The following is a 27,781-nucleotide window of genomic DNA, read 5'->3' as shown; positions in this document are numbered from 1 at the left end:
ATTTAACATTTAATTTTAATGGCATTTTGAATAGGTATACAGTATATTACTTGTGTATAAAAATTACGATAAGTGTAATTAAAAAGGTACAATAAACAGTAATGACTCGCCTGAAAATCTAGGAGAACAGAATCGAGACTGTTTGGCCTTTCGACCGTTCTTAGGTGTGGCTCTTCCTCACATCAAACGCTTGAGTGGCGTTGATTTAAAGTTGTAGTTTTAATTAAGCGCCTAGACGAGCCAGAACCGGGATGAAATGTTTACCATACATAATTTGTTAGTTTAACGCATGTTCGGAAATTGCGATTTCGTGTTTTATTTTTTCAATGCGTAACTTTACGCAAAGATTTTAAATCTAAATCGTTATTTAAGAAATTTAATTCGTTTTTACGCCTTTACGCATGTTATCTGGAGCACTGTACTAAAGTATATTTATAACCAAATGCCCTATTTTCCAAAATTACGCGTGAAATGTGCCCTTTTTGGGGAAGCTCCCCTCTATTTTGAAAAGCTGGCTGGAGCACTGATAAAAATGCATTATACATAGTAGCAAACTCCTGTTGCAATACTAAAGCAAAAACATGAAGTCACGAAATTAATGCATATGCTAAGAGTCACATTTATTCCTCCTAGAAAACACACTGAGAGTAATGTAATTCAGGTTGACATTCCTTTCTGGCTTTTAATTACTAATAATGTTTAAGTTAAAACACTACAAAAGTAAACAATAAATACAAAATTTCACTGTCAATTCATATTTCTATTTTGGTCTTAAGCATATAGTAAATCTGGAAAAACAAAGACAAACTCACTTTGTTGATCTTTATAGATTTTTGTGTAGGCTTCCAAAGTTTTTTGTTTTTTTATTCATGCAAACAGGAATTCACTCACGGCATGGTGGTAAAAATCAAGCTAAGTAATTGTATATAAAAAGCAAGCTATTGAAAAGCTAGGGTTTCTGTGGCAACCTTTAGCTCTGGGTCGTCGGCGTCCTCGTATGCTTTATGGGGTTTCGGCTCGTGAGCTTTGTCCCTTCCAGAACGGCGTCCGAACATGGAGAAAATTCCGCTTGAGCGTTTCTCCTTTTCAGGAGTAGTCACTTTCTCTTTCTAGTAAAGTCAGTGAGAGTGTGAACTTTCCTACAAGGCCTGGGGCATATTTCTTCTCATACACTTAACAGGCCTGGGGCATATTTCTTCTCATACACTTAACAGTCAAATAAACCAAAGAACCTTTTTCAACTGAGATGAAATTATTCATTTGCATTAAATATTAAAATGTCTAGGTGGTATTCTACAACCACACTTATGCTGGAATAATTTTCAAATTGTATGTTTGTCGCAGTTGTGTTGTTTTTGAAAATCTTAATTTTATAGACTGTTAGTTCAATTGGCTGTTAAGAATTTGAGCAAGATTTATTTCATGTAATGAACAGACTAATTTACACAATGTAAGGTGTGACTTGGCTCTATTTAAAATACACTTTTTTACTCCATAGAAGTCACTATTTGGCTGACAAATAGCATCAAAATGTGGACTATTTTATTGAGATTTTACCATTCTGCAAACAAACTGGGTATGGAAACTGCAAAGTGTACAGTAGAAAGATTTATAGATGTATTTCATTTCTTAAAGAAGAATTGCAACAAATATTAAGCATAAAATCTGAAATAACCAAGCCCCTGCTGCAAAAATTTAGGGAAGAAATTAAGACCAAATTTTTTACAATGTTTGATTGATGTGCCAAATAATTGTTAACCCTTTGCATGCTGGGAAATTTGGCTTCTGCTAAAATGTCGTCTGCTGAATTTCTAAAATTAGCATTTTCTTCGATTTTTTTCAAAGAATACTATCAGAATAGCAAACAGTTTGGATCCTGATGAGACGCCACGTTCTGTGGCATCTCATCTGGATCCAAACTGTTTGCAAAGGCCTTCAAAATTCGGTTCCCGCACTGAAAGGGTTAATAAAGTTAAATGCTTCTACTTATGGTTTAAACAGCACAATGTGTGAATTTGTTATTGAATATGTACAAACATTTTTATTTAGAAGATATCCATAGTTTCATCATATGGAAACCATGCCACAGGCTGATTTGATGCGGATCATCCCCTTAGAAGATGTATGTTGCTTCGATTCCTCTTATCTTCTATTTTTAACAACCAATTAAGAAGTCCACAATCGGAACAGACAGGTTGACATGACAGTGGTCAATTATCATATGAACATGATCAAAATATACTTATTGTCTGTGGTCTTTAATAACAACCGACTGTTATGTCATCACATAGTGCAATTTTAAAATTAACACTTAGAAAATCTCTGATAAATACTGTACAACACAGTCAAGCTTTTAAAATAGAAAAGAACACAAATGTGTCAAGAGTAAATGTTGTGACCAATTATAGAAAGTTAAGAGACAAATTTGGTGTAACCAGTTTCAGCAAATAACAAAACTGGAACAATTTAAATCAACCCTTCCCTGTTATAATAAATATCACTACATAACAGTAGAAAATAGAAAGAGGACATCTCATAACATGGAAACATTAAGTGATTAATAATATTGTATATAATATCTAAAAATATGATTAAATACATACTTGCTCTTCTACTTCCGGATCTACGACTCCCTTTCCCTGCAATCAAAGAAATCAGACAAAAAATTACATGTCTGAATACTACATTTTAGTTGAGAATTTAAGAATGTTCATATTGTCATTTTTTTCACCATATATCTCATGTGGTGACCAAGCTAATCTTAATAGGTCACCCAGCTAATTTTAAAGGGTCACCCAGAGTTGCCCAGCCATTTTTAAGAGATTTCCTAGCCAATCTTAATAGGTTACCAAGCCATTCTGTATAGTATAGCCAGACAATCTGAAGTTACTCAGCCATTTTTGAGAGGTTACCCATTCAATCTTAGTAGATTACCCAGTCATTCTTAAAATGGTTCCCAGCCACTCTGAAAAGGTTATCCAACGAATCTTATGAGGTTACCCAGTCAATCTTAATTGGTTACCCAGATAATCTTAACAGGTTACTCACCCAATCTGAAGAGTTACCAAGCCATTCTTAACAGGTAACCCAGTCAATTTGAAGGAGTTACCCAGCCAATCTTAAATGGTTGCCCAGCCATTCTTAATAAGTTATCCAGCCAATCTCAAGAGGTTACTAAGCCATTCTTAAGAGGTAACCCAGCCAATCTTAAATGGTTATCAAGCCAATCTTTAGTAACCAAACAAGGAGTATCATATTTCAGTAATTTTTTTAAGGTCAGGTTCCTTCTCATATTTCATGGTTTAGCCAAACTTCATGACCATTTGCACATTGCAATCAGGATTTTGTGACCCTCAATGCATTTTTAGTTGTATTGATTGTGCATTTAGTTTGTTTTGTGGCTGTTTTCAAAATTCTTTTAGTCATTCCACAGTGATCAGTTTACCAACTCACAACATTTCATGGTTATAGCTGGTATACCTACACTGATAATCAGATTGCAAACACTTCTGCCAGTATATGTCAACTGCCCTACTTGAATCAGAGGTGGAGGAGAATTGCTATGGAAAGAAATTTGATACCCTATCCCAGCACATGCTTATGCTGCTGTTAAAGGGACAAAACAAGCAATCCTAGTTTTAGTAGATCGTTCAAGTAAGCTTGCTTAAGCAGCCCATGTAAAAGAATGGTGCATGGAGAAAATAACTTAATGAAGGACCAATAAACCACCAATATATTATACTCACAACTTTTCTTTCCTTTTCTAACCGCTTTCTCTCTGCCTCTTTGTCTTTCTGTCGTTTGTCGTCCGCCTTTTTACGCTGTTTGTCTTCAGCTTTATTCTTTTTCTGAAATTAAACAGCAGTAATATATAGAGTTAAGTACAATGTGTGTAAAATTAAAGATATTTCAGAATAGCCTATTGACAAAAATATGTGCCTCGTGTATATGGTATGTATAAGGTTCCATAATAAAGTGAAGAGCAGGACTCTTATGTAGGCATTAACAATAAGCTTTCCTATGAAATCACATTGGGGGGTAACTGATAAACATGTCTCCTCATCCTACATGTTTTGATTGTTTGGACTTTCCACTGTGTTGAACAGCATTTGAGTCATAAAACAGCAGTCAGTTACCCATCTCACACTTCTCCTAGGCAATCTGGTTTACCGTTACTAAGTGCACATATGTACCGTTATGCCTGCACAGTTGCTCTACTTAAAACAGAGGTTGTGGGAGAATGGAAAAATAAACAAGCAAATTCGTTAAAATGATTTTTCCCGCCATTAATTATTTTGTAACAGACGGACGGATGGACGGACCCACAGACAACGCCATTTCTATATCCCCCTGCCTTTGGCAGGGAAAATTAATATATTACCAATCAACACATAATTTACATGGCCCTGCTGTTACTCAAAGCCATAATCCATGGAATTTAGTCCAAGGCTCTACCAACTGAGCTAGCAAGCTGAACTCATTCAGCCAGCCTGGCTACATCCCGATGAATTTATTCCCATTCTTACCATATTTTGTTTAAACTCGTTAAACCACTTCTCACGGAGGGCATCGTCTCCCACTGCAAGGAATCGTGGGTCTGACTTGAGATCTTCCCGCGCATCTGGCCACGATGACTGGCTATGCACCCATGGAGTGTCTTGCAGTAATTGCATAAAGTCTTGACGTTTCTGAAATGCCACATTCATAAATATATAAAACAATTTCTTTAACAATTTCTTTATCCATATTCTTAAAAATCTACATTGAATTTTTTAAATAATTGTTACATTCAAATAATTAATTTGGCAACAAATTAATATCTTGGCGAAAATTTCTCTTTAAAATTCCTTAATTATATCAAATATGAGCAGGAGTTTGAGTCAAGGAGTCATTATTATTTGTACACATGTTTATTTTCAACAAAAGTTTAAACATTGGATTTGACTCTAATACTGCTTAGATGAATACTGCAGTTTAATTCTGATTTCCCCTTTACAGGCATATTAAAAAATATTTATCATTCATGTAAAGGGTATCGTATTTAATAATATTGACTTTTCAAAAAATCAAGTTTCCCAAATCTCTACAACACACCAAATATCAAAATCCTAATAACATACCAAATCTCCCATTGAAAAATGTGAATAAAATATCAAACACAACCAAATCTCCTATAAGAAAAGTTAAAACACATAAACCAAACAAAACCCATCAAACATACCAAATCTTCTACATATTCCTCGAACCATTTCTTTCTCAGCCCCTCGTCTCCCACCGCCAGGAACCGTGGGTCACTCTCGATGTCCCCTCGGGACTCCGGGTAGTTGGACCGCGACGTGATGGACGGGGTGTCCTGCAGCAGACGCATATAGTCCTCGCGCAGCTGAAATATAGAAGCATGTTATTTTCGCCACACTTAGCAAGATCTAAATGCTTTCAACCCTTCACCACTCACATTCACATTTAATAAAAGACCTTTCTTCATATATTCAAGTTTTGAAGGCTCCATTTCCAACCCTAAAGTACTGATGAGCAGCTAACAGATTAAACCTTTCAGTGCGGGAACCAAATTTCAAAGACCTTTGCAAACAGTTTGGATCCAGATGAGACGCCACAGAACGTGGCGTCTCATCAGGATCCAAACTGTTTGCTATTCTGATAGTATTCTTTGAAAAAAATCGAAGAAAATGCTAATTTTAGAAATTCTGCAGACGACATTTTAGCAGACGATAAATTTCCTCAGCATGCAAAGGGTTAAAACCTGACTTGCACACTCTTCTGGTTTTATATGCTGTTTGCATATAGCCATTTCTACTTTACTTTTAAGCAGAAAAGAGTTAACAAACACTTTGTTCAAGGGCAAATGACTAAGGATGACCAATGTGTCTTGGGTAAGACACACCAATTCCTAGGTCAGCTAAGGGGGTCAAACTGAATAAAAAGGTACTATTTATCAAATTCAGCAGGCAGGCTTTGGTTAAATGCAATACTGAAAATAATTAAATCATGACATTTTGTGAACTTTGCATGAACATTGATAATATAAAAAGTAAATTAAGCTACAAAGGAAGCCAAATTTAGATAAATCAAGGGACATTTATCTCTGATGTGTTACAATGCGACATAAATTCACTTGGCCATAAATACTTAAGACTACAAAGAACACCAATGCCACATACCTTCTTTTCTTCCTCTGGTGACCTTTGGACCTTGCTGTTTAGTCCGGCAAAACGTGCATCACGTTCCAAGGTGGCATTGGGGTCGCCCGCATTCCAACCATGTCTGTCACTCTCGTCAGGGGCGTATCTCTTCTCTTTTGTAATACACACATTAACAATTATTAATATGTATGCAGTTTATAAAAAATACTTTCAAAAATTATTAATACGTATGCAGTTTTTTAAACATACTAAAACAATTATAATTACTTATTCAGTATGTAAAACATACTTTAACAAGGGACAAAATTGTCACAAAACCAGGTTTTCATTGTGAAAAAAAAATCTGATAAAGGGAGAAAACTCAAACTGAACTTTTGAAAAGAACAAACAAAATTAACCCCTTTGTAAGTATGTTTTTTAAAAAAATCTATTTTTAGTCGTGGCGACCTTGACATTTGAGATATTGACGTGATTCTTTCGTGCGACACACCGTCCCATGATGGTGAACAAATGTGCCAAATGATTTTAAAATCTCACAATGAATGACATAGTTATGGCCAGGACAAGCTCATTTATGGCCATTTTTGACCTTTGAACTCAAAGTGTGACCTTGACCTTGGAGATTCTTTCGTGCGACACACCGTCCCATGATGGTGAACAAATGTGCCAAATGATTTTAAAATCTCACAATGAATGACATAGTTATGGCCAGGACAAGCTCATTTATGGCCATTTTTGACCTTTGAACTCAAAGTGTGACCTTGACCTTGGAGATATCGACGTAATTATTTCGCGCGACACACCGTCCAATGATGGTGAACAAATGTGCCAAATGATTTTAAAATCTGACAATGAACGACATAGTTATGGCCCAGACAAGCTTGTTCCGCCCGCCCGCCAGCCCACCAGCCAGCCAGCCAGCCAGCCAGCCAGCCCGCCCGCATTCGCCAATCTAATAACCAGTTTTTTCCTTCGGAAAACCTGGTTAACAATGATAAATATTAATGTAATTTGTAAAACATACTTCAACAATAATAAATATTAATGCAGTTTGTAAAACATACTTGAAGCATTATAAATACTTATGCAGTTTATGAAAAAGGTTACAGTTTCAAGAGAGTGTATAAAGAGGCCTTAGGAAGTTAAAACTCATGAATGAATTTCATTTTTTATAAAAATGCATTTTTGTGGCTAAAAAAGTAAATGTGACTGGCTTAGGGGTCAAAACTAACAACGCCCGATTGATTTTTTTGTTGTCCCCTTAAAACTGGTAAATAATGTATTACCTTTAGAAGGTTTTTTATATCCACTGACATTTATCTCCCGTATTTTATCACAATTGGTTTAACAATACACCACACTCACCATCATAATCATTTTCCCCATCTCTCCCAGAACGACGTCTCTCTGCAGTGCGCTCCACAGGGGGCTCCTCTCTGTCAACCATTTCCGCGGCTTTTCGCGCCTGGACGGCAGTGCGACCCGAATAGCGGAACCTCGTGTTGAACCTCGGGAAAAGGGTGTCATTGTCGGGAGCGTCAGCAGTCTTCAGTCGGAAGAAGGCATGGTGTTCCACACAGATTTTCCACAGCCTCTTGGCGAGCTTGTGATTGTCGATAAGAAAGCTGACTGTCTTCTCATGTGGATCAAACTGGAAGGGACAGCAACATTTAATGGCATTGCAAACTGCTAAATACCTAACTAAATAACACAATTTTTAGACATGGTAATTTCATATTAGGTACTAAATATAACCAAAGATGCTGATGAAAATTTGCATTGGACTTACATGTAATTTTAACTGGTAAACAAAATCAACAAAAACAGTGGTTCAAATATTCTAATTTAAGTTTATATCAAAATCTTGAAACAATTGATAAATACTAATACAACCAGTTTTTAAACAGTTTCACTTTAAACCGATAACTCGAAAGCTTCAGTTTGGCTTCCGATAATACAAATTCACAACAATGTTTATCTTTCATTCAGTTTGATGGTGAATCAGTTATTGAGCCACACTCCTTCGTTTGACAGCTCATGAACAACAGGTTTAGGTCAATCAACAGTGAGGTCCACAACAGACAGCCCCCAAGTGAGGTCCACAACAGACAGCCCCCGAAAAGACAATACCAAGTTCCGATTTCACACAACAGTCATACCAAACAAGAGCCCTACCTCAGACGGACGAAGCTTGATGTAGAACGTATTTCGCTTGTATGACAATTTCAGTATTTTCGGCCACACAAAGCGGTCTATCCTTAGCCTGTCTCTGTACACAAGGATACCAGTGGCACAGATGCCCAGAGACAAACGCTTGTTTTCTGAGTCCTGGAAAAATAGAAATGAGCCATGCTCTGTGAAAAGGGGGTTTAATGCATAGTTGTAAAGTGTCGTTCCAGTTTTGAACAGGCTTATCTGGGATGACATTTTAACCCTTTGCATGCTGGGAAATTTGTTGTCTGCTAAAATGTTGTCTGCTAAATTTCTAAAATTAGCATTTTCTTCGATTTTTTTCACTGAATACTATCAGAATAGCAAACAGTTTGGATCCTGATGAGACGCCACGTTCTGTGGCGTCTCATCTGGATCCAAACTGTTTGCACAGGCCTTCAAAATTTGGTTCCCGCACTGAAAGAGTTAAGCACATGCATAAAAGCCCTTTTTCAAAGGGCTAAGCTCATATAAATATGGAAGCCCATGTAGTAGACCAGATATTGAATGACACTTAATTGTGTAGCATAAATCATTTGTATGGCTAAGTGCAAAACAGCATCCAAATTGATTCATTGATTACGTATATACATTATGTGTTTTTTATTGCCCAAGCAATAAATTACAATGATTTGATTTAGAACAATTGATATTATTACTTTTCCAACCCAACTTGTCTAAGGTTAAGAAAAGTTTTTATATGCAGCTACCAACTAGCTGAACAGCCTGCCTAAAAAGAATTGTAATATGGTATAGGAGAAATTCAGTAATCCATTAATTTGTCAATTATAACATCTCTTTTTTCCATTGATGCATTATGGTCCACGTCTGTGAATGAAAACAATGTGAGGCAAAAAATTTGGTCACATAATATAATCAATAAATCCAGCTTGACCCAGTTGTTTTTTTTAATGACCACTGATTAAAGTTAACCATGGTTACCGTAATTACTCTATGTTTTCGGACACCCCCTTTTTTAGCAAAAATAATTATTTTTCGTGACTCTTAATTTTCGGACACACGAGTTTTCGTCCATAATTAATGTCTCTAAGTTTTTGGACAGTATATTTTACAGCACTATTTTACCAAATTTCGGTCCTGTTTTCGATATCTAATGACACTTCGATCATGGGGTTTTACAACCAGATTAACATCATAAAACATGACAGGTGCATGCCTGAGGGCAACGGACCATAACATTTGCGTTATTGGGTAAATAACCTTGTAAACCGGTATTAAACAATGGTTTCGCCCGATAGCATAAGCGTTATGACAATTACCAGGGGTAGTGCCAATTAACAGTTCAAATATCTACCGCAATGGTACTACCTCTTCTTAGTAAAATAACTGTGACAAATACTAAACGCTTCAAAGTGTGATGCACCCTATTGCAAGTTTTACGAACAATGGAAGGTGTTAGACAACAACTATCGGAAATTAACAAACAAAGAATTCATAGTTTGCTTTTTTTATTGTGTTAATTACAGGTTCATACTAGCGAGTATCGGTACATCACATGCTCATATTTGAACTCGTTGGTCAAAGTACAACCTTGTAGTAACTTTCTGTCAAATAAATTAAGCATTTAAAATTATTTAAAATGCAGTGCAAACATATATAACTGTAATTTATACAATAACGGCATGACATTTTACAAGCGCGTGCTATTACCGGTAGTCGTTGATACAATTTACGCTATTTTCGGACAATTCAATTTTCGACTCTAAGTTTTCGGACACCCGTATTTTGTGAATATTTTTCGTATCTAAGTTTTCGGACACGAAAAAAAAAAATTTTAAGTGTCCGAAAACATAGAGTAATTACGGTAATATTTGTTTGTTTGTTTGGCTTTAAGCCCCCTTTTCACAGAGAGAGGTTCATATTCTTTTATCTTCATCTTGAACATCTGGGGCCTGATATGCCCTTTAATCTCAATTTTGAACAAGAGCACCACATAGCGGGTGCCATTTGAATAAATGAAAGATTGTCAGAAGAAGAGGTTGGTATTTTGGGTTGTTTTTTTTGGTCACAGTGACCTTGACCTTTGACCTACTGACCCAAAAATGGGTGTGGCATGTAGAACTCATCAAGGTGCAGATACATATGAAGTTTTCTTTTATCTTCATCTTGAACATCTGGGGCCTGATATGCCCTTTAATCTCAATTTTGAACAAGAGCACCACATAGCGGGTGCCATTTGAATAAATGAAAGATTGTCAGAAGAAGAGGTTGGTATTTTGGGTTGTTTTTTTGGTCACAGTGACCTTGACCTTTGACCTACTGACCCAAAAATGGGTGTGGCATGTAGAACTCATCAAGGTGCAGCTACATATGAAGTTTTAAAGTTGTAGGTGGAGGCACTTTGATTTTAGAGCCAATGTAAAGGTTTTAGCACTGCGCGGACGGCAGACGACACCACGAGCTGGCTATGACAACACCTCGAGTTTTCTCCGAAAATAGGCAAGCTAAAAACTGGTGCCCACATGTCATGTCTATTACCTTGACATCATGCATGTCCACTCCATACATTGCCAGCTTCTTGGCATTCTCAAGGAAATGGGCCTCAGCCACTACTGCAGACTGGCCCCTGAAATCATCAACAACACTGAGCATTACTTGATTAACCAGTCTGGCCCCTGAAATCATCAACAACACTGAGCATTACTTGATTAACCAGACTGGCCCCTGAAATCATCAACAACACTGAGCATTACTTGATTAACCAGACTGGCCCCTGAAATCATCAACAACACTGAGCATTACTTGATTAACCCATTACCAGATGCGTACTTTGATGCATATGAAATCCCTTATTAAACCAAACTAAATTTAAGATCTTTCTTACTCAATTCAAGTTTACAAGTCTTCATTTCCAACCCTGAGCTAATGATGGGAAGCAAACAGCATAAACCTCAAGAAACTGCCAACCCTGAGCTAATGATGGGAAGCAAACAGCATAAACCTCAAGAAACTGCCAGTTAGTCACAGGCTGTTCAGCTTTTATGCTGGTTGAATAAAGCAATTAACACTTTGCTTCTGAGCAGGAAAGGAATAAGTTATCTTTAATTAAACATTCAGAGTATATAAGTGTACATTATTACATATACTAGTTCAAGGCTTCCACTTAGGTTTTCCATAACTCTTAATATACATAGACACTACACTTCTGACTTCAAAAGTAATCAAAGACTCCTTATCTAAAAATATCAACCTGGGTGGCAAAATATTGGCTTACATGTACTTGTCCATTTAGAAGAAGCTATTTGCAACATATTGAGCCTATTCTGTCAAATACAGAAACTGTTCTGTAAACGCTCTGCCACAACAAAGACTATGTTACCAACGCTGTTGATCCAATATATAAAACTTAACATACAAAACCACACAACGGACAACACAGTAAAACTATCAAAACTCACTTGTGAGATTCATGCAGCTCATAGATTTTCTCCAGCAGTTCCTGATTTTGATTGGGCGCAAAATCGAAATCGTTCAAGTATCCGAGTCCTGGCCCGCAGTCTTTCAAGCTATAGTCTCCAATCATGGACTGGACGGTGTATGATCCCAACAGGGCGTATGTGGCAAATGAGCATGGCAACCTGCAACAGGTGGCATTGTCTCTCCTTGTACACTAGCACAAAAACATTACTTAAAGCGATGTTTTTTAAAACAGATATCACTTCTTTATGAATGGCTCAAATATATTAGAACAATATAGCTACATGTACGATACAGGGGTTACATTTTGTATGTATGAATCAAGCAGAGCAAATGAGTAAGAAACTCATGTATAATTGATCAATTGACCGACTTTTAGACAAATATATCTTAAATGTTCACTTAACAGCACCTTTAAAAGCTGTTTGAAATTTAATTTACATACAACTTAGAGAATCCCTGTACATAATTAGTGAAAACTAGGCCAACAGTCTTGGTTAGTATCTGTTGTTTTGACCTACCTCCCAAAGAAAAATGTTGACACCCACTCCAATTTAGTCTGAAATCCTCACTTAGGTATACAACTATAAGTTATGCAAAGAACTCAAGTTCAGATACATCTTTTGTGCTAATGAAAAACTGAGCCCAGGTAGGAGCTGCTGGCATCCGCTTACCTGCCGTTGAAGATGTCAACTCGAACTTGGAGGCACAGCTGGTATCGTGTGATGTCTTCTTTCAAGGACATCGGGTCCGGTGGGTAAAACTTCACTTGGAACTCGAAAACCCATGTTCCACCTGAAATTATAGGAACAGAACGCTCACATAAATCATATGGTCAAAGGTAATCCCTGAAAATAAAAAACACACAGAAAACCTTCCGGAAATGTTAGTGTGAATAAAAAAGCTTATATAACTCTAGGAGTAACAAGAGATGTGTTTGTCAGTAACCCAATTCCCCCTACTGCGCCGCAATATTGAAATAAAATTTCTATTTATCATTTGGCAGGTATAAAAATCATCTCCCTTTAAAGGTTATTACTTCCCTTGAATTTTGTCCAATCCAACTGGGGGGGAGGGTCTGACCATGTCAGACATCACTGACAACCAAGGCCTGTGGTTTAAAAGAGATCATAGCCAGAGTTGATCATGTATCTATGGACATTAGTCATCAAAGAAATTATAATTATATCATTTAAAAAAAAAAACTTTGAAAAATCAATCATTTGGTTAATAAATAATCAAAATAATAAATCTGTACAGTATATAACTGTTAAAAGAACTTCAATTCTTGGTAAGGAAATGTATAATATGAGATTTATAATTATATAAATTACTTCCCTTGAAAATAATTGTCTGTAACAAATCTCTATTTTTAGTAGCAAATAATTAAAAGCCACTACCGTGACTGCAGATTCCCCACTCAAAATGTGCAGCTCCATGAGATACACATGCATGCCAAATATATAAAGTGGCTATGTTCAATATTGAATAATTTTCTCCCTTTTTAAAGCTTATTACTTCCCTTAAATCTGTATTTTTTACCATAGACCGTAAAGGATGACATTGACCTTTTACCACAATGTGTTTGTCAGAAACACAATGCCGCCTACTGCGCCGCTTTGATTTATTTAACAAAAATATATACGTGGACAGGTCAGATATTTAATTAACTATGTCCATTTAAAGCTTATTACTTCCCTTGACTTTGTTTTTTCGACCCTAGGCCTTAAAGGATGATGTAAACCTTGAAATTTTACGACTCAAAACGTGCAGCTCCATGAGATACACAGATGCCAAATATCAAGGTGCTATCTTCAATATTTAAAAAGTTTTGGTCAATGTTAAAGTTTTTTCGGACGGACAGACTGACATACTGACATACTGAATGACGGACAGTTCAACTGCTATATGCCACCCTACCGGGGGAATAAAAATTCTCACAGAACACACTCATCTTTAGAGGACATATATTTTCCGTAACGTAATATGTTGCCCATTTGAAGAGCATTATAAATGTTATCAACTGTAGACATAACGCCAATCAAGGATGAGTATTGACTAATATTGAACTCTTTTAGTTTTAAATGATGAATACATTAAAAGACATCTTTAAGAAATAAGATTGACTAGAAACATAACTTTTTTCTAAGACTTTCAAAAATCCTCACAGCAAAATGTTACAAAAGACATTTCTGTACAACAGTTGACAAATACTAGCAAAAAATGTATTTCTGGAACTTTTTGGCAAATACTGTGGCTCCAAAACAAAACTATTTCAAGCTGCACTGACATTAAGCAAATCACATAAAACAGTTTAACCTATTATATACCACAAAAAAACCTTCACTAAAAATGTAGATGGATACTTTTTATCTGTACATTCCAAATAATGTTGTGTTTATTTGTTAAAGTATTTAACTCATTTTCCAGCCAGGAGTATTATATTGTAATTTTATATCCCTATGTTTATGTTAAATAGGTCCAATCCTATTTATAAAGTCTAAAGGATGTAATGATGAATGAAAAAAGACACATGCTGCTACACATTCTATATAGGTCAGGTTACATTCCATTGAATTTACAATAGCTGTTTCAACTTGTGTATCAGTGATACTGACCGTAAACAGTAAATTGTAAATATAGAACAACAAGATGCTACATTCCATCAATACAAATGCCTAAGGGGAAGCCTGGACAATATTGATTTATCGGCCAATTTCAATAAAGTCCTATACTTCCCAAATTGAAAAGTGTGTGAATGTCAAGGTAAAATATGGTAAGGTGATGTGAATGTGCTTAGTGTTGAATGCAAGTATAAGAGCTTTTTAGTTAGTAGTATTGATGATAAGCAAACAGTCAATTTGGTTAAGTCAATAATTTTGACTTTCTTAAAGGGATCTTTTCACGGTTTGGTAAATTGACAAAATTGAAAAAAGTAGTTTCAGATTCGCAAATTTTCGGTTTAGTTATGATATTTGTTAGGAAACAGTATTGCTGAACATTTGCCATGGTCTAATATAGCCATTATATGCATCGTTTGACGCTTTAAAAACCAAAAACTAATAAAGCATTGCAACGCGAAACGATTGAATAATTTGGAGCGTTCTGTTGTTGTCGTTTAAATTTGTGAAACTTCGAAGATTGCTTATACAACGTATAAAATACGCATCTTATGTATGCTTGGCAGGATAGCTCAGTTGGCTAATGCGTTTTTACTTCAGGATTCCGGTGGTCACTGGTTCCAGCCCTGCTGCGGGCTACTCTTTTTTCCCTTTTTTAAATTTTATTTTTGATTTTTTACTGGAGCTTTTAAAATCTTATGTTTACATTTATCAATATAAAGCATATAATAACAAACTTCTAAACATGCCAAAATCTGTGAAAAGGCCCCTTTAATAAGTCTGTTCAAAAGTAGGTCAAAGTCTAGGACAAACTAAGACCATGTGATGTGGGTGTGTTGATTAGAGTGTTCATAGATAGCATCAGTGCAAGTATCAAATCTTTGTAGGAAGGGTTATTGATGTTACACGCAACCCATCATTTTGGATCACCAAAGAATTTGACCGTCCAAACAATGCCAAAAGAAGGTGAAAATCAAGGTCAACATGAGGTCAGGTGATGTGGGTGGATGGATAGTATTATAATAAATCAGCCATTTATGTGCCCAATCTTTGTAGTAAGTATTATTGTTAAAAGACAAAAAGACAATTTATGTTATCAACCTCACACAGACAGAAGAACAAACAAAGAAACAAACTGTCAAGCCAATGGCTATAATGCCTTGCGGTCTGTAGCTGCAAGGGTCATAAAAACAGGAGGATGCGTTAAAGTAATTAAACCTGTCAAAGTATAATCACATTCAATTGCAAAAATGTCAAAGCTATGTTGGTCCCCAAGTTAAAACAGGACTTCAAGTTGCAAGCAAACAAGCAATGAAAATGTTCAGCACCTATTTTCATATAATCTTTTTCTGATAATTTCAAACACATACACGTTTTCAATCCTCATGCCAATTTATTTTGGTATTTGAAAAGTATGTTATGCACAACTAAGTGTGCTGTGCACAATTAAGTACCTAGCCAATAGTCACAGTGTACATACATTGTTTGCCTGTCAAATCTGATAAGATCTTCATGGAATGTCTACCAATATTCAGATGTCAAAATGGCAATTGCTATTATTTTGTGCACAATGACCGGATTATCTTTCTGTCAATATGTGCACTAAAACTGGACTTCTCATAAATCCCTTTAAACTTGGTGGTCTCCTTTTTCACCAAGATTATTAAAGTTTATAATGTCCATGTGAAAGCCTCCTGACTAAAACAATTAAAGTTTTGGGGAAAAGCTAACATTACACATTTAAACAATGGTGAAGCAAGTCAAATGGAAAAATGTACAAAATAAAGACATTATGAGAATGTAAAAGAATTGTAGAAACATTGACTGAAAATTAAAAGCTGCACATTAAGAACCATGCACTCAGCTGGTCATGAATCACCAATTCATCATCATCACTATTATGTTTATTACCTTATGATGGTTGGCTGCGGAGACAATTGTAGTAAATGGAGAAATATGATTGTCTCTTTATTTCGAGCGATCTGAGCTATCATGGAAGGATGAGGTAAAAGACAAGGTCAACTAGAACTTTCTCGCAAACATGACCATTATCCACACATGACTTTGACAGCTAATTTTACTTAGGAATGTGGGGATCAATAGAGATGTAAAATGTCCCTTGCTCATGTTAACTTAATTGTGATGAAAGATTTGGAGTTTTAATTTAATCACTATAGATATGTGCATTAAGTACACTTCACAACAAGAGCTGTCACCATAGGATGACATATGCCCCCTATATAAACGCTTTGATAGAAGTTATAGCATTTTTCGAAACCTAAACACAGATTTCGAAACCTAAACGCGGACCCTAAGTTCAAGGTCAAGGTCACAGGGGTCAAAATTTGTGTGTGTAAAGTCCTTGTCCATATAAACATGCATACCAAATATGAAGGTTATATCTCAAGGGACATAGAAGTTATGAGCATTTTTCGAAACCTAAACGCAGATTTCGAAATCTACACACGGAACCTAACTTCAAGGTATAGGTCACAGGGGTAAAAGATTGTGTGCTTATGGAAAGGCCTTGTCCATATACACATGAATACCAAATATGAAGGTTATATCTCAAGGGACTTAGAAGTTATGAGCATTTTTCGAATCCTAAATGCAGATTTCGAAACCTCAACGCGGACCCTAAGTTCAAGGTCAAGGTCACAGGGGTAAAAAATTGTGTGCGTAAGGCAAGGCCTTGTCCATATAAAAATGCATACCAAATATGAAGGTTATATCTCAAGGGAAATAGAAGTTTTTTGCATTTTTTCGAAACACAGATTTCGAAACCTAAACGCAGACCCTAAAAGTTTAACGTCAAGGTCACAGGAGTTAAAATTTTTGTGCGTATGGAAAGGCTTTGTCCATATACACATGCATACCAAATACACTGCAATGCCGATATATCGCGGTTGTTGGGATCCAAAGATCGCGAGCGCGATATATCCGGCGCGCGATATAATTCGAGAAATGTCTAACTAAATTGTATTGCGGCTAATTTGTCAAATTTCCCCAATGTTTTCATTTTATATACGGCGATGCTACATATTTTTATAGTAATAATTGCAAACCAATTCTACAATAAACATTTTTCATAACTACATACGTATCTGTATTTATCATAAAAACCAAAATGTAAATTATATTTTTCATTTTCTTGTACGATCGCTCGCGAAACAGTTCAAAACAAAAATTCTTGCCTTAAAAAACGTCTAAAATATAATTGTGCATAGATTCGAATTTACCCTTATAAATAGTCCTAATGAAGGAACTGAAACAGCGTAACGGTAACGATACAGCGTGTTTTAATTATATTTTATTAAGAGGAAATGTCAATGCCACATAATTCGCGAGATACCGCGGTACTTTAGTTGAAATTTACAACGAAACTTTTAATGGAAATTAAATTATCTCAATGTTGTACCCGCTACGAAACTTTTATTTACAAATAAATACACCCACGCCAATTTTCGCGCGCTTTTTATTAGAACTAAGAAAATCATGACCAGTACCGAAATTAAACGATTTATATACCAGTAAACTGCCATTATTACCTTTGAAATGACACTAATTGGTTATTTGTTAAGTGTTAAAAACAATCCCAGCCGTGTGTACACAACACTGTCACTTATCGACTGTTTTTCACGCTTCACTGCTCGCCATAGTAAGCCGCGACATATAGGGTGTTAATACTTGCTAGAACCGGTTTTTTTGCTTAAGTTAGCGAATTCTCAGATTAAAACATGACATTTAGTGATCATGCTTGTCGGATTTTTGGGAGCCATAGCCAAAGCCACATTTATCAATATAAAGCATATAATAACAAACTTCTAAACATGCCAAAATCTGTGAAAAGGCCCCTTTAATAAGTCTGTTCAAAAGTAGGTCAAAGTCTAGGACAAACTAAGACCATGTGATGTGGGTGTGTTGATTAGAGTGTTCATAGATAGCATCAGTGCAAGTATCAAATCTTTGTAGGAAGGGTTATTGATGTTACACGCAACCCATCATTTTGGATCACCAAAGAATTTGACCGTCCAAACAATGCCAAAAGAAGGTGAAAATCAAGGTCAACATGAGGTCAGGTGATGTGGGTGGATGGATAGTATTAAAATAAATCAGCCATTTAAGTGCCCAATCTTTGTAGTAAGTATTATTGTTAAAAGACAAAAAGACAATTTATGTTATCAACCTCACACAGACAGAAGAACAAACAAAGAAACAAACTGTCAAGCCAATGGCTATAATGCCTTGCGGTCTGTAGCTGCAAGGGTCATAAAAACAGGAGGATGCGTTAAAGTAATTAAACCTGTCAAAGTATAATCACATTCAATTGCAAAAATGTCAAAGCTATGTTGGTCCCCAAGTTAAAACAGGACTTCAAGTTGCAAGCAAACAAGCAATGAAAATGTTCAGCACCTATTTTCATATAATCTTTTTCTGATAATTTCAAACACATACACGTTTTCAATCCTCATGCCAATTTATTTTGGTATTTGAAAAGTATGTTATGCACAACTAAGTGTGCTGTGCACAATTAAGTACCTAGCCAATAGTCACAGTGTACATACATTGTTTGCCTGTCAAATCTGATAAGATCTTCATGGAATGTCTACCAATATTCAGATGTCAAAATGGCAATTGCTATTATTTTGTGCACAATGACCGGATTATCTTTCTGTCAATATGTGCACTAAAACTGGACTTCTCATAAATCCCTTTAAACTTGGTGGTCTCCTTTTTCACCAAGATTATTAAAGTTTATAATGTCCATGTGAAAGCCTCCTGACTAAAACAATTAAAGTTTTGGGGAAAAGCTAACATTACACATTTAAACAATGGTGAAGCAAGTCAAATGGAAAAATGTACAAAATAAAGACATTATGAGAATGTAAAAGAATTGTAGAAACATTGACTGAAAATTAAAAGCTGCACATTAAGAACCATGCACTCAGCTGGTCATGAATCACCAATTCATCATCATCACTATTATGTTTATTACCTTATGATGGTTGGCTGCGGAGACAATTGTAGTAAATGGAGAAATATGATTGTCTCTTTATTTCGAGCGATCTGAGCTATCATGGAAGGATGTGGTAAAAGACAAGGTCAACTAGAACTTTCTCGCAAACATGACCATTATCCACACATGACTTTGACAGCTAATTTCACTTAGGAATGTGGGGATCAATAGAGATGTAAAATGTCCCTTGCTCATGTTAACTTAATTGTGATGAAAGATTTGGAGTTTTAATTTAATCACTATAGATATGTGCATTAAGTACACTTCACAACAAGAGCTGTCACCATAGGATGACATATGCCCCCTATATAAACGCTTTGATAGAAGTTATAGCATTTTTCGAAACCTAAACACAGATTTCGAAACCTAAACGCGGACCCTAAGTTCAAGGTCAAGGTCACAGGGGTCAAAATTTGTGTGTGTAAAGTCCTTGTCCATATAAACATGCATACCAAATATGAAGGTTATATCTCAAGGGACATAGAAGTTATGAGCATTTTTCGAAACCTAAACGCAGATTTCGAAATCTACACACGGAACCTAACTTCAAGGTATAGGTCACAGGGGTAAAAGATTGTGTGCTTATGGAAAGGCCTTGTCCATATACACATGAATACCAAATATGAAGGTTATATCTCAAGGGACTTAGAAGTTATGAGCATTTTTCGAATCCTAAATGCAGATTTCGAAACCTCAACGCGGACCCTAAGTTCAAGGTCAAGGTCACAGGGGTAAAAAATTGTGTGCGTAAGGCAAGGCCTTGTCCATATAAAAATGCATACCAAATATGAAGGTTATATCTCAAGGGAAATAGAAGTTTTTTGCATTTTTTCGAAACACAGATTTCGAAACCTAAACGCAGACCCTAAAAGTTTAACGTCAAGGTCACAGGAGTTAAAATTTTTGTGCGTATGGAAAGGCTTTGTCCATATACACATGCATACCAAATACACTGCAACGCCGATATATCGCGGTTGTTGGGATCCAAAGATCGCGAGCGCGATATATCCGGCGCGCGATATAATTCGAGAAATGTCTAACTAAATTGTATTGCGGCTAATTTGTCAAATTTCCCCAATGTTTTCATTTTATATACGGCGATGCTACATATTTTTATAGTAATAATTGCAAACCAATTCTACAATAAACATTTTTCATAACTACATACGTATCTGTATTTATCATAAAAACCAAAATGTAAATTATATTTTTCATTTTCTTGTACGATCGCTCGCGAAACAGTTCAAAACAAAAATTCTTGCCTTAAAAAACGTCTAAAATATAATTGTGCATAGATTCGAATTTACCCTTATAAATAGTCCTAATGAAGGAACTGAAACAGCGTAACGGTAACGATACAGCGTGTTTTAATTATATTTTATTAAGAGGAAATGTCAATGCCACATAATTCGCGAGATACCGCGGTACTTTAGTTGAAATTTACAACGAAACTTTTAATGGAAATTAAATTATCTCAATGTTGTACCCGCTACGAAACTTTTATTTACAAATAAATACACCCACGCCAATTTTCGCGCGCTTTTTATTAGAACTAAGAAAATCATGACCAGTACCGAAATTAAACGATTTATATACCAGTAAACTGCCATTATTACCTTTGAAATGACACTAATTGGTTATTTGTTAAGTGTTAAAAACAATCCCAGCCGTGTGTACACAACACTGTCACTTATCGACTGTTTTTCACGCTTCACTGCTCGCCATAGTAAGCCGCGACATATAGGGTGTTAATACTTGCTAGAACCGGTTTTTTTGCTTAAGTTAGCGAATTCTCAGATTAAAACATGACATTTAGTGATCATGCTTGTCGGATTTTTGGGAGCCATAGCCAAAGCGCGATATATTGGACAGCGCGATATAACGGTCCGCGATATATCGGCGTTGCAGTGTAAGAAGGTTATATCTCAAGGGACATAGAAGTTATGAGCATTTTTCAAAACCTAAACGCAGATTTCGAAACCTTAACGCGTACCCTAAGTTCAAGGGGTCAACATTTTTGTGCCTATGGAAAGGCCTTGTCCATATACACATGCATACCAAATATGAAGGTTACCGTAAAAAGTTGTGTATAAGGCGCACTTTTTTACCCCAAAATTTCATTTTAAAAACTTGATGCGCGTTATGCACAACTTCAGCCATGCCAAGACATTTTTTCGCTGTCAGTTACCCAGTAGCGGTAATTCGCATCATTCTGTTTTCCGGTGTTTTAACTGTAACTATGTTAATAATAGTGTTATATTGACGATCTGAATAAGATGAACAAACATTATAAAGTTAACATATATATTTTCTATCTTTTTCAGGTACGTACAGAGCATTGAAATCAAATAAATTTGAAGAAGAGAATGAAAAACGAGGAAGCCATTTTTATTTAGATGTTATTGTTTACTTTTCCCACAATAGTATACCCTACTGTACTAGGGTTACACAATTTATTTGGGGGCACTTGTCGATTTACAATAGTATGTCGGCAAGGTATTTCCCGATATATTTAAGATTATTTTTCTTGCTTTTCAAATGTGTTAATAAAATTGATGCTGTGTTTGTTTACACGTTTTCATACGTCTTGTCAAGATTGAGGATGTGATTACTGAGCAATTTGCGTTACCTGTCAAGTTTTGTGTAGCTGGGCTATTATCAAAACATGCGAACCGGCAAACGGCTTCACAACTCCATTGTTTGTTTATCGCCGGTAATGTCGTGATGGTGTTGAGAAGTTTGAGTCGTTAAAGTCTCCTGTCAATTTTAGACACTCGAAAAGAACGCATGATATCGGCATTGTAAATAAAACGCGCGGTTGTGAATTAGTCATGCATGAATAACCAGGTGACAATACCAATCAATAATGTCAGTTTCTTAGTTATAACTAATCCATCCGTTATGTGTACTCCACGATAAAATCGTGGACAGTTTCTTCGGAGACATATGATGAAAACCTTGATGGTATCCTCTTGGAAAGTGTGCATTTCATGCATAATTCATTTAAATCCAAACATTTATTTTTACGCATAATATGATTAAAAAAAACACCAACTAGTTGTATCGTTATCGTCTTAAAAATAATTTATAATTGAAGCAATAAAAGAATAAGTAAGATTGGCAATGTAAATATAACGATTTTCAGTTAGCCTGCGGTACGGAATTTTTCCCCCGATTTTTTTGCTTCAAAAACTTTTTTTCCCGATTTTTTAGCTTTAAAAAGTAGATGCGCGTTATACATAAATGCGCGTTATACACAACGTTTTACGGTATATCTCAAGGGACATAGAAGTTATGAGCATTTTCGAAACCTAAACGCAGATTTTGAAACCTAAACGCTTACCCTTTTTCAAGGTCAAGGTCACAGCTAGGGGTAAAAAAAAAATTGCGTATGGAAAGGCCTCGTACATATACACATGCATACCAAATATGAAGGTTATATCTCAAGGGACATAGAAGTTATGAGCATTTTTCGAAACATAAATGCAGATTTTGAAACCTTAAAGCGGACCCTAAGTTCAAGGTTTAGGTCACAGGGGTGAAATTTTTTGTGCGTATGGAAATGCCTCGTCCGTAAACACATGCATACCAAATATGAAGGTTATATCTCAAGGGACATTGAAGTTATGAGCATTTTTCAAAACTTAAACGCAGATTTCGAAACCTAATAGCGGACCCTAAGTTCAAGGTCAAGGTCACAGGGTTGAACATTTTTGTGCGAATGGAAAGGCCTTGTCCATATACACATGCATACCAATTATGAAGGTTATGGACATAGAAGTTATGAGCATGTTTCGAAACCTAAACGCAAAGTGTGACGGAAAGACAGACGGACGGACGGACGGACGGACAGATAGACAGACAGACAGACAGACAGACGGACGAACAGTCCGATTACTATATGCCCCTTTTCTTCAAAAGGGGGCATAAAAATTACATTTGATTTGCACAAACAGACAGACAGTGTGACAGCATTAAACAGGAGATATTTATAACAAGGGCTGTTTGTAAAACATGCATGCCCCCCATATGGGCTGTCCATTGTAGTGGCAGCCATTGTGTGAGTACGATTTTTGTCACTGTGACCTTGACCTTTGACCTAGTGACCTGAAAATCAATAGGGGTCATCTGCGAGTCACGATCAATGTACCTATGAAGTGTCATGATCCTAGGCAAAAGAGTTCTTGAGTTATCATCCGAAAATCATTTTACTATTTCGGGTCACCGTGACCTTGACCTTTGACCTTGTGACCTCAAAATCAATAGGGGTCATCTGCGAGTCATGATCAATCTACCTATGAAGTTTCATGATCCTAGGCGTATGCGTTCTTGAGTTATCATCTGAAACCATTTTACTATTTCAGTTCACCGTGACCTTGACCTTTGACCTAGTGACCTCAAAAACAATAGGGGTCATTTGCAAGTCATGATCAATCTACCCATGAAGTTTCATGATCCTAGGCGTATGCGTTCTTGAGTTATCATCCGGAAACCATTTTACTATTTCGGGTCACCGTGACCTTGACCTTTGACCTAGTGACCTCAAAATTCATAGGGGTCATCTGCGAGTCATGATCAATCTACCCATGAAGTTTCATGATCCTAGGCGTATGCGTTCTTGAGTTATCATCCGGAAACCATTTTACTATTTCGGGTCACCGTGACCTTGACATTTGACCTAGTGACCTCAAAATTGATAGGGGTCATCTGCGAGTCATGATCAATCTACCCATGAAGTTTCATGATCCTAGGCCTATGCGTTCTTGAATTATCATCCGGAAACCATTTTACTATTTCGGGTCACCATGACCTTGACCTTTGACCTAGTGACCTCAAAATCAATAGGGGTCATCTGCGAGTCATGATCAATGTACCTATGAAGTTTCCATGATGTTTATGATGATCCCAGCCCCAAGCGTTCTTGAGTTATCATACGACAACCACCTGGTGGACGGACCGACCGACTGACCTACCGACCGACCGACCGACATGAGCAAAGCAATATACCCCCTCTTCTTCGAAGGGGGGCATAATAAATAACCTACAGAAAAGTTTACATACGTACAAATAACATGGTTTACTTTACAAAATTTAAAATTGAATTACTCTCTTTTTTCAAATGGCTTTTTTTAGGGGGGAGGGAGGGAGGAATATCAGCATTTTACGTGGGAAATGGGGCCAAATATCTGTCGAAAAAGGAAACAAATATGCAATTTGTACCTTCGACAGCCATAGACATCAATATCATTTGACCAGGACATAGATTACAGAACAATATCATTTGACCAGGATTACAGAACAAAGAAAACAGCAGTTAAAATAAGAACAATCACATCAGAAAAACTTCAACAGAGTGGCAAAACAATCCAAAAGGATTTGGTAAATGAATTACCAACAGCTTCTAATGAATGCTTATGACAATGGCTTCTTGACACACAACCAGCTGCTGCCAAAACAATCATCTTAACTGGTGTGTTCACCTCAGACAGTTAACTCATAACAATACTGCATAATACATCTAGGAAACACAAAAACCTCCAAACAAAATACTTGGGAATCATTTGGAACTATCTAAATTGCTGAAATCTATAGTCTCTTAAGAAACATATTCGTGCTGTTTGATGCTTCAAGTAGATAAGAGTCAGAGTTTGCAATGAATTCATAGTGTCATTAAATTTTGGCTATCACACTTTCTATATCCATTTGCTAAAAATGCATTTTGCAAAAAAAATTCATAGACATGTCAAAGAAATCTTGCGCAATCTCGGCAAGAGTCTGCAAACATAGTATAAATGATGAAGTGTTTTGCTCAATCAAAAAATTATTGTAAGACATACATGTAAAACATGAATCCTGCCAATATGGTAGAATGAAGCCAATGGCTTTTACATTTGATTGCTGGAAAGATATCATACGCTCATCAAACTAATATTAAACAGGAAAGGTACTAAGTCAACACAAGGTATATAAAGCTTGTTGACAAACAAAAGCAGAAAACTGGAAATTACAAACAAGGTAAAGTCTTCCATAAGCACGGCATTTAATCCTTGCAACTGAAATAATTATCAGTCCCACTCCTATCTGGTCTGAATCATCATATCTGGTCCGAGTCTATATTATATTAAATATTTCATGAGGCTTCTCTTATGCTTTTCAGTAGGCTTCTGGTTTTTGTCAAAATCAATAATGAACGAGCTGTCACCATAGGATGACTTATGCCCCCCTTTAAACGCTTGATAGAAGTTATGAGCTTTTTTTTAAACCTAAACGCAGATTTCGAAACCTAAACACGGACCCTAAATTCAAGGTCAAGGGTCAAAATTTGTGTGCGTATGGAAAGGCCTTGTCCATATACACATGCATACCAAATATGAAGGTTATATCTCAAGGGACATAGAAGTGATGAGCATTTTTCGAAACCTAAACACAGATTTCGAAACCTAAACGCGGACCCTAAGTTCAAGGTCAAGGTCACAGGGGTCAAAATTTGTGTGTGTAATGGCCTTGTCCATATAAACATGCATACCAAATATGAAGGTTATATCTCAAGGGACATAGAAGTTATGAGCATTTTTCGAAACCTAAACACAGATTTCGAAACCTAAGCGGGGCCCCTAAGTTCAACGTCAAGGTCACAGGGGTCAAAATTTGTAAGCGTATGTAAAGGCCTTGTCCATATACACATGCATACCAAATATGAAGGTTATATCTCAAGGGACATAGAAGTTATGAGCATTTTTCGAAACCTAAACACAAAAGGTGACGAAAAGACGGATGGACGGACAGACGGACAGTCCGATCACTATATGCCCTCCTACCGGGGGCATAAAAAGGGAATCGTGTAACAAATATTTTGGTTAACTCAGGGCCCAAACATCCTTTTTCGGGAAGGGGCCTCAGCCTGTTTTTAGGAGAAAAAAAGTGTGAAAATAAGAAATTTGTATTTCATTTGGATAATGGAGTTGATACATGAAATAAATTATATTTGATAGCCACAAAGTTAGGAAGGTTAAATAATAGAAGAAAAGAAACAAAATAGGGAGTTTTAAATCTCAATATTTGCTTTTAATAATTCTATCTGATTTCATTTATCATATAACTGTAACTGATTTCATTCATCATATAACTGTAACTTAACCGTTATTTCTTAGTTCATACAATAATATTCCAAAAATATCCACATGACCGACAATATTTTAAGTCGTAATAGCTTTTTAATGTCATCTATTTATAGCTTTTGAATTCGACACATTCCGTCATTCGCTGATTGGTCATGAGTGACAAAATTACGTTATGATTCGCGAGGTAAGCACAACTAATTTGATCAATATGCATAACCCACTAGGAGAATAATACGGGAGGTAATGAAAGGCATTTTCAACCAATACAAATACCCCCACCCCTAGGAGACTTTACGGCTCTGGTTTTTTCCAGCCTAATAGAAGGCTCGACAAGTAAACAATTTTCACTTTTATACGAAGTTTAGATATTATTTTTGGTGGGGATTTTTTCTAGTATTGGGGAAAATTTTGGTAAAACTAGGGAAACAAGAGGCCCATGAGGGCCTGAATCGCTCTACTGCTATAAACACTGTGCAAGTTTGGAAAGAATAAGATGAAAACTGTGTACTTAATCGCGCAAACAAGGAGAATTTTCTCAAATCCAAGGGGAGATTATTGTGTACTTATTTCTCCAATACTGCTTATATTCAATAGGGTTCAAGTCCTCATTGATATAAAGATACTGTGCAAATTAGGAAATGATTGGATGAAAACTGTGGAATTAATTGCGTAAACAAGCAGGATTTCAACATTTTCTCATATTCAAGGGGAAGTCATTCTGGACTTATTGCTTCAATATTGCTATTTTTAAACAAGGGCTGTTTGTAAAACAATTGCCCCATATGGGCTGTCAATTGTAGTGGCAGCATTGTGTGAATACATTTTTTGTCACTGTGACCTTGACCTTTGACCTAGTGACCTGAAAATCAATAGAGGTCATCTGCCAGTCATGATCAATGTACCTATAAAGTTTCATGATCCTAGGCGTAAGCATTCTTGAGTTATCATCCGGGAACCATTTTACTGTTTTGAGCCACTGTGACCTTGACCTTTGACCTGAAAATTAATAGGGGTCATATGCCAGTCATGATCAATGTACCTATGAAGTTTCATGATCCTAGGCTTAAGCATTCTTGAGTTATCATCTGGAAACCATATTACTATTTCGAGTCACTGTGACCTTTACCTTTGACCCAGTAACCTGAAAATCAATAGGGTTCGAGTCCTCATTAATGAACAAGTTTGAAAAGAATCGAATGAAAACTGTGGACT

At 36.3% G+C, this 27,781-nt stretch overlaps 1 protein-coding gene across 12 annotated transcripts in view; it reads right to left on the bottom strand.

Annotated features, from left to right (window-relative positions):
* LOC127874128 (protein 4.1-like) overlaps positions 1-27,781 on the bottom strand; it is a 180,930-nt gene that overhangs the window by 30,567 nt on the left and 122,582 nt on the right. For 11 of the 12 annotated variants that reach the window (XM_052418278.1, XM_052418277.1, XM_052418276.1 and 8 more), the window contains 11 exons: positions 12,485-12,605; positions 11,792-11,971; positions 10,872-10,959; positions 8,337-8,489; positions 7,527-7,812; positions 6,180-6,313; positions 5,222-5,383; positions 4,527-4,688; positions 3,747-3,848; positions 2,604-2,639; positions 969-1,109 (listed from right to left, as the gene is read on the bottom strand). In XM_052418278.1, the coding sequence (XP_052274238.1) occupies positions 969-1,109; positions 2,604-2,639; positions 3,747-3,848; positions 4,527-4,688; positions 5,222-5,383; positions 6,180-6,313; positions 7,527-7,812; positions 8,337-8,489; positions 10,872-10,959; positions 11,792-11,971; positions 12,485-12,605 (1,565 nt within the window). The remainder of the gene's footprint in view (positions 1-968; positions 1,110-2,603; positions 2,640-3,746; positions 3,849-4,526; positions 4,689-5,221; positions 5,384-6,179; positions 6,314-7,526; positions 7,813-8,336; positions 8,490-10,871; positions 10,960-11,791; positions 11,972-12,484; positions 12,606-27,781) is intronic. The other variant, XM_052418282.1, reaches the window with a different exon arrangement.

The sequence above is a fragment of the Dreissena polymorpha genome, chromosome 3 (genome assembly GCF_020536995.1).
Source record: "Dreissena polymorpha isolate Duluth1 chromosome 3, UMN_Dpol_1.0, whole genome shotgun sequence".
Lineage (NCBI taxonomy): Eukaryota > Metazoa > Mollusca > Bivalvia > Myida > Dreissenidae > Dreissena > Dreissena polymorpha.
The sequence above is the reverse complement of the archived record's forward strand: the minus strand, read 5'-3'. Positions and strand labels throughout refer to the sequence as shown.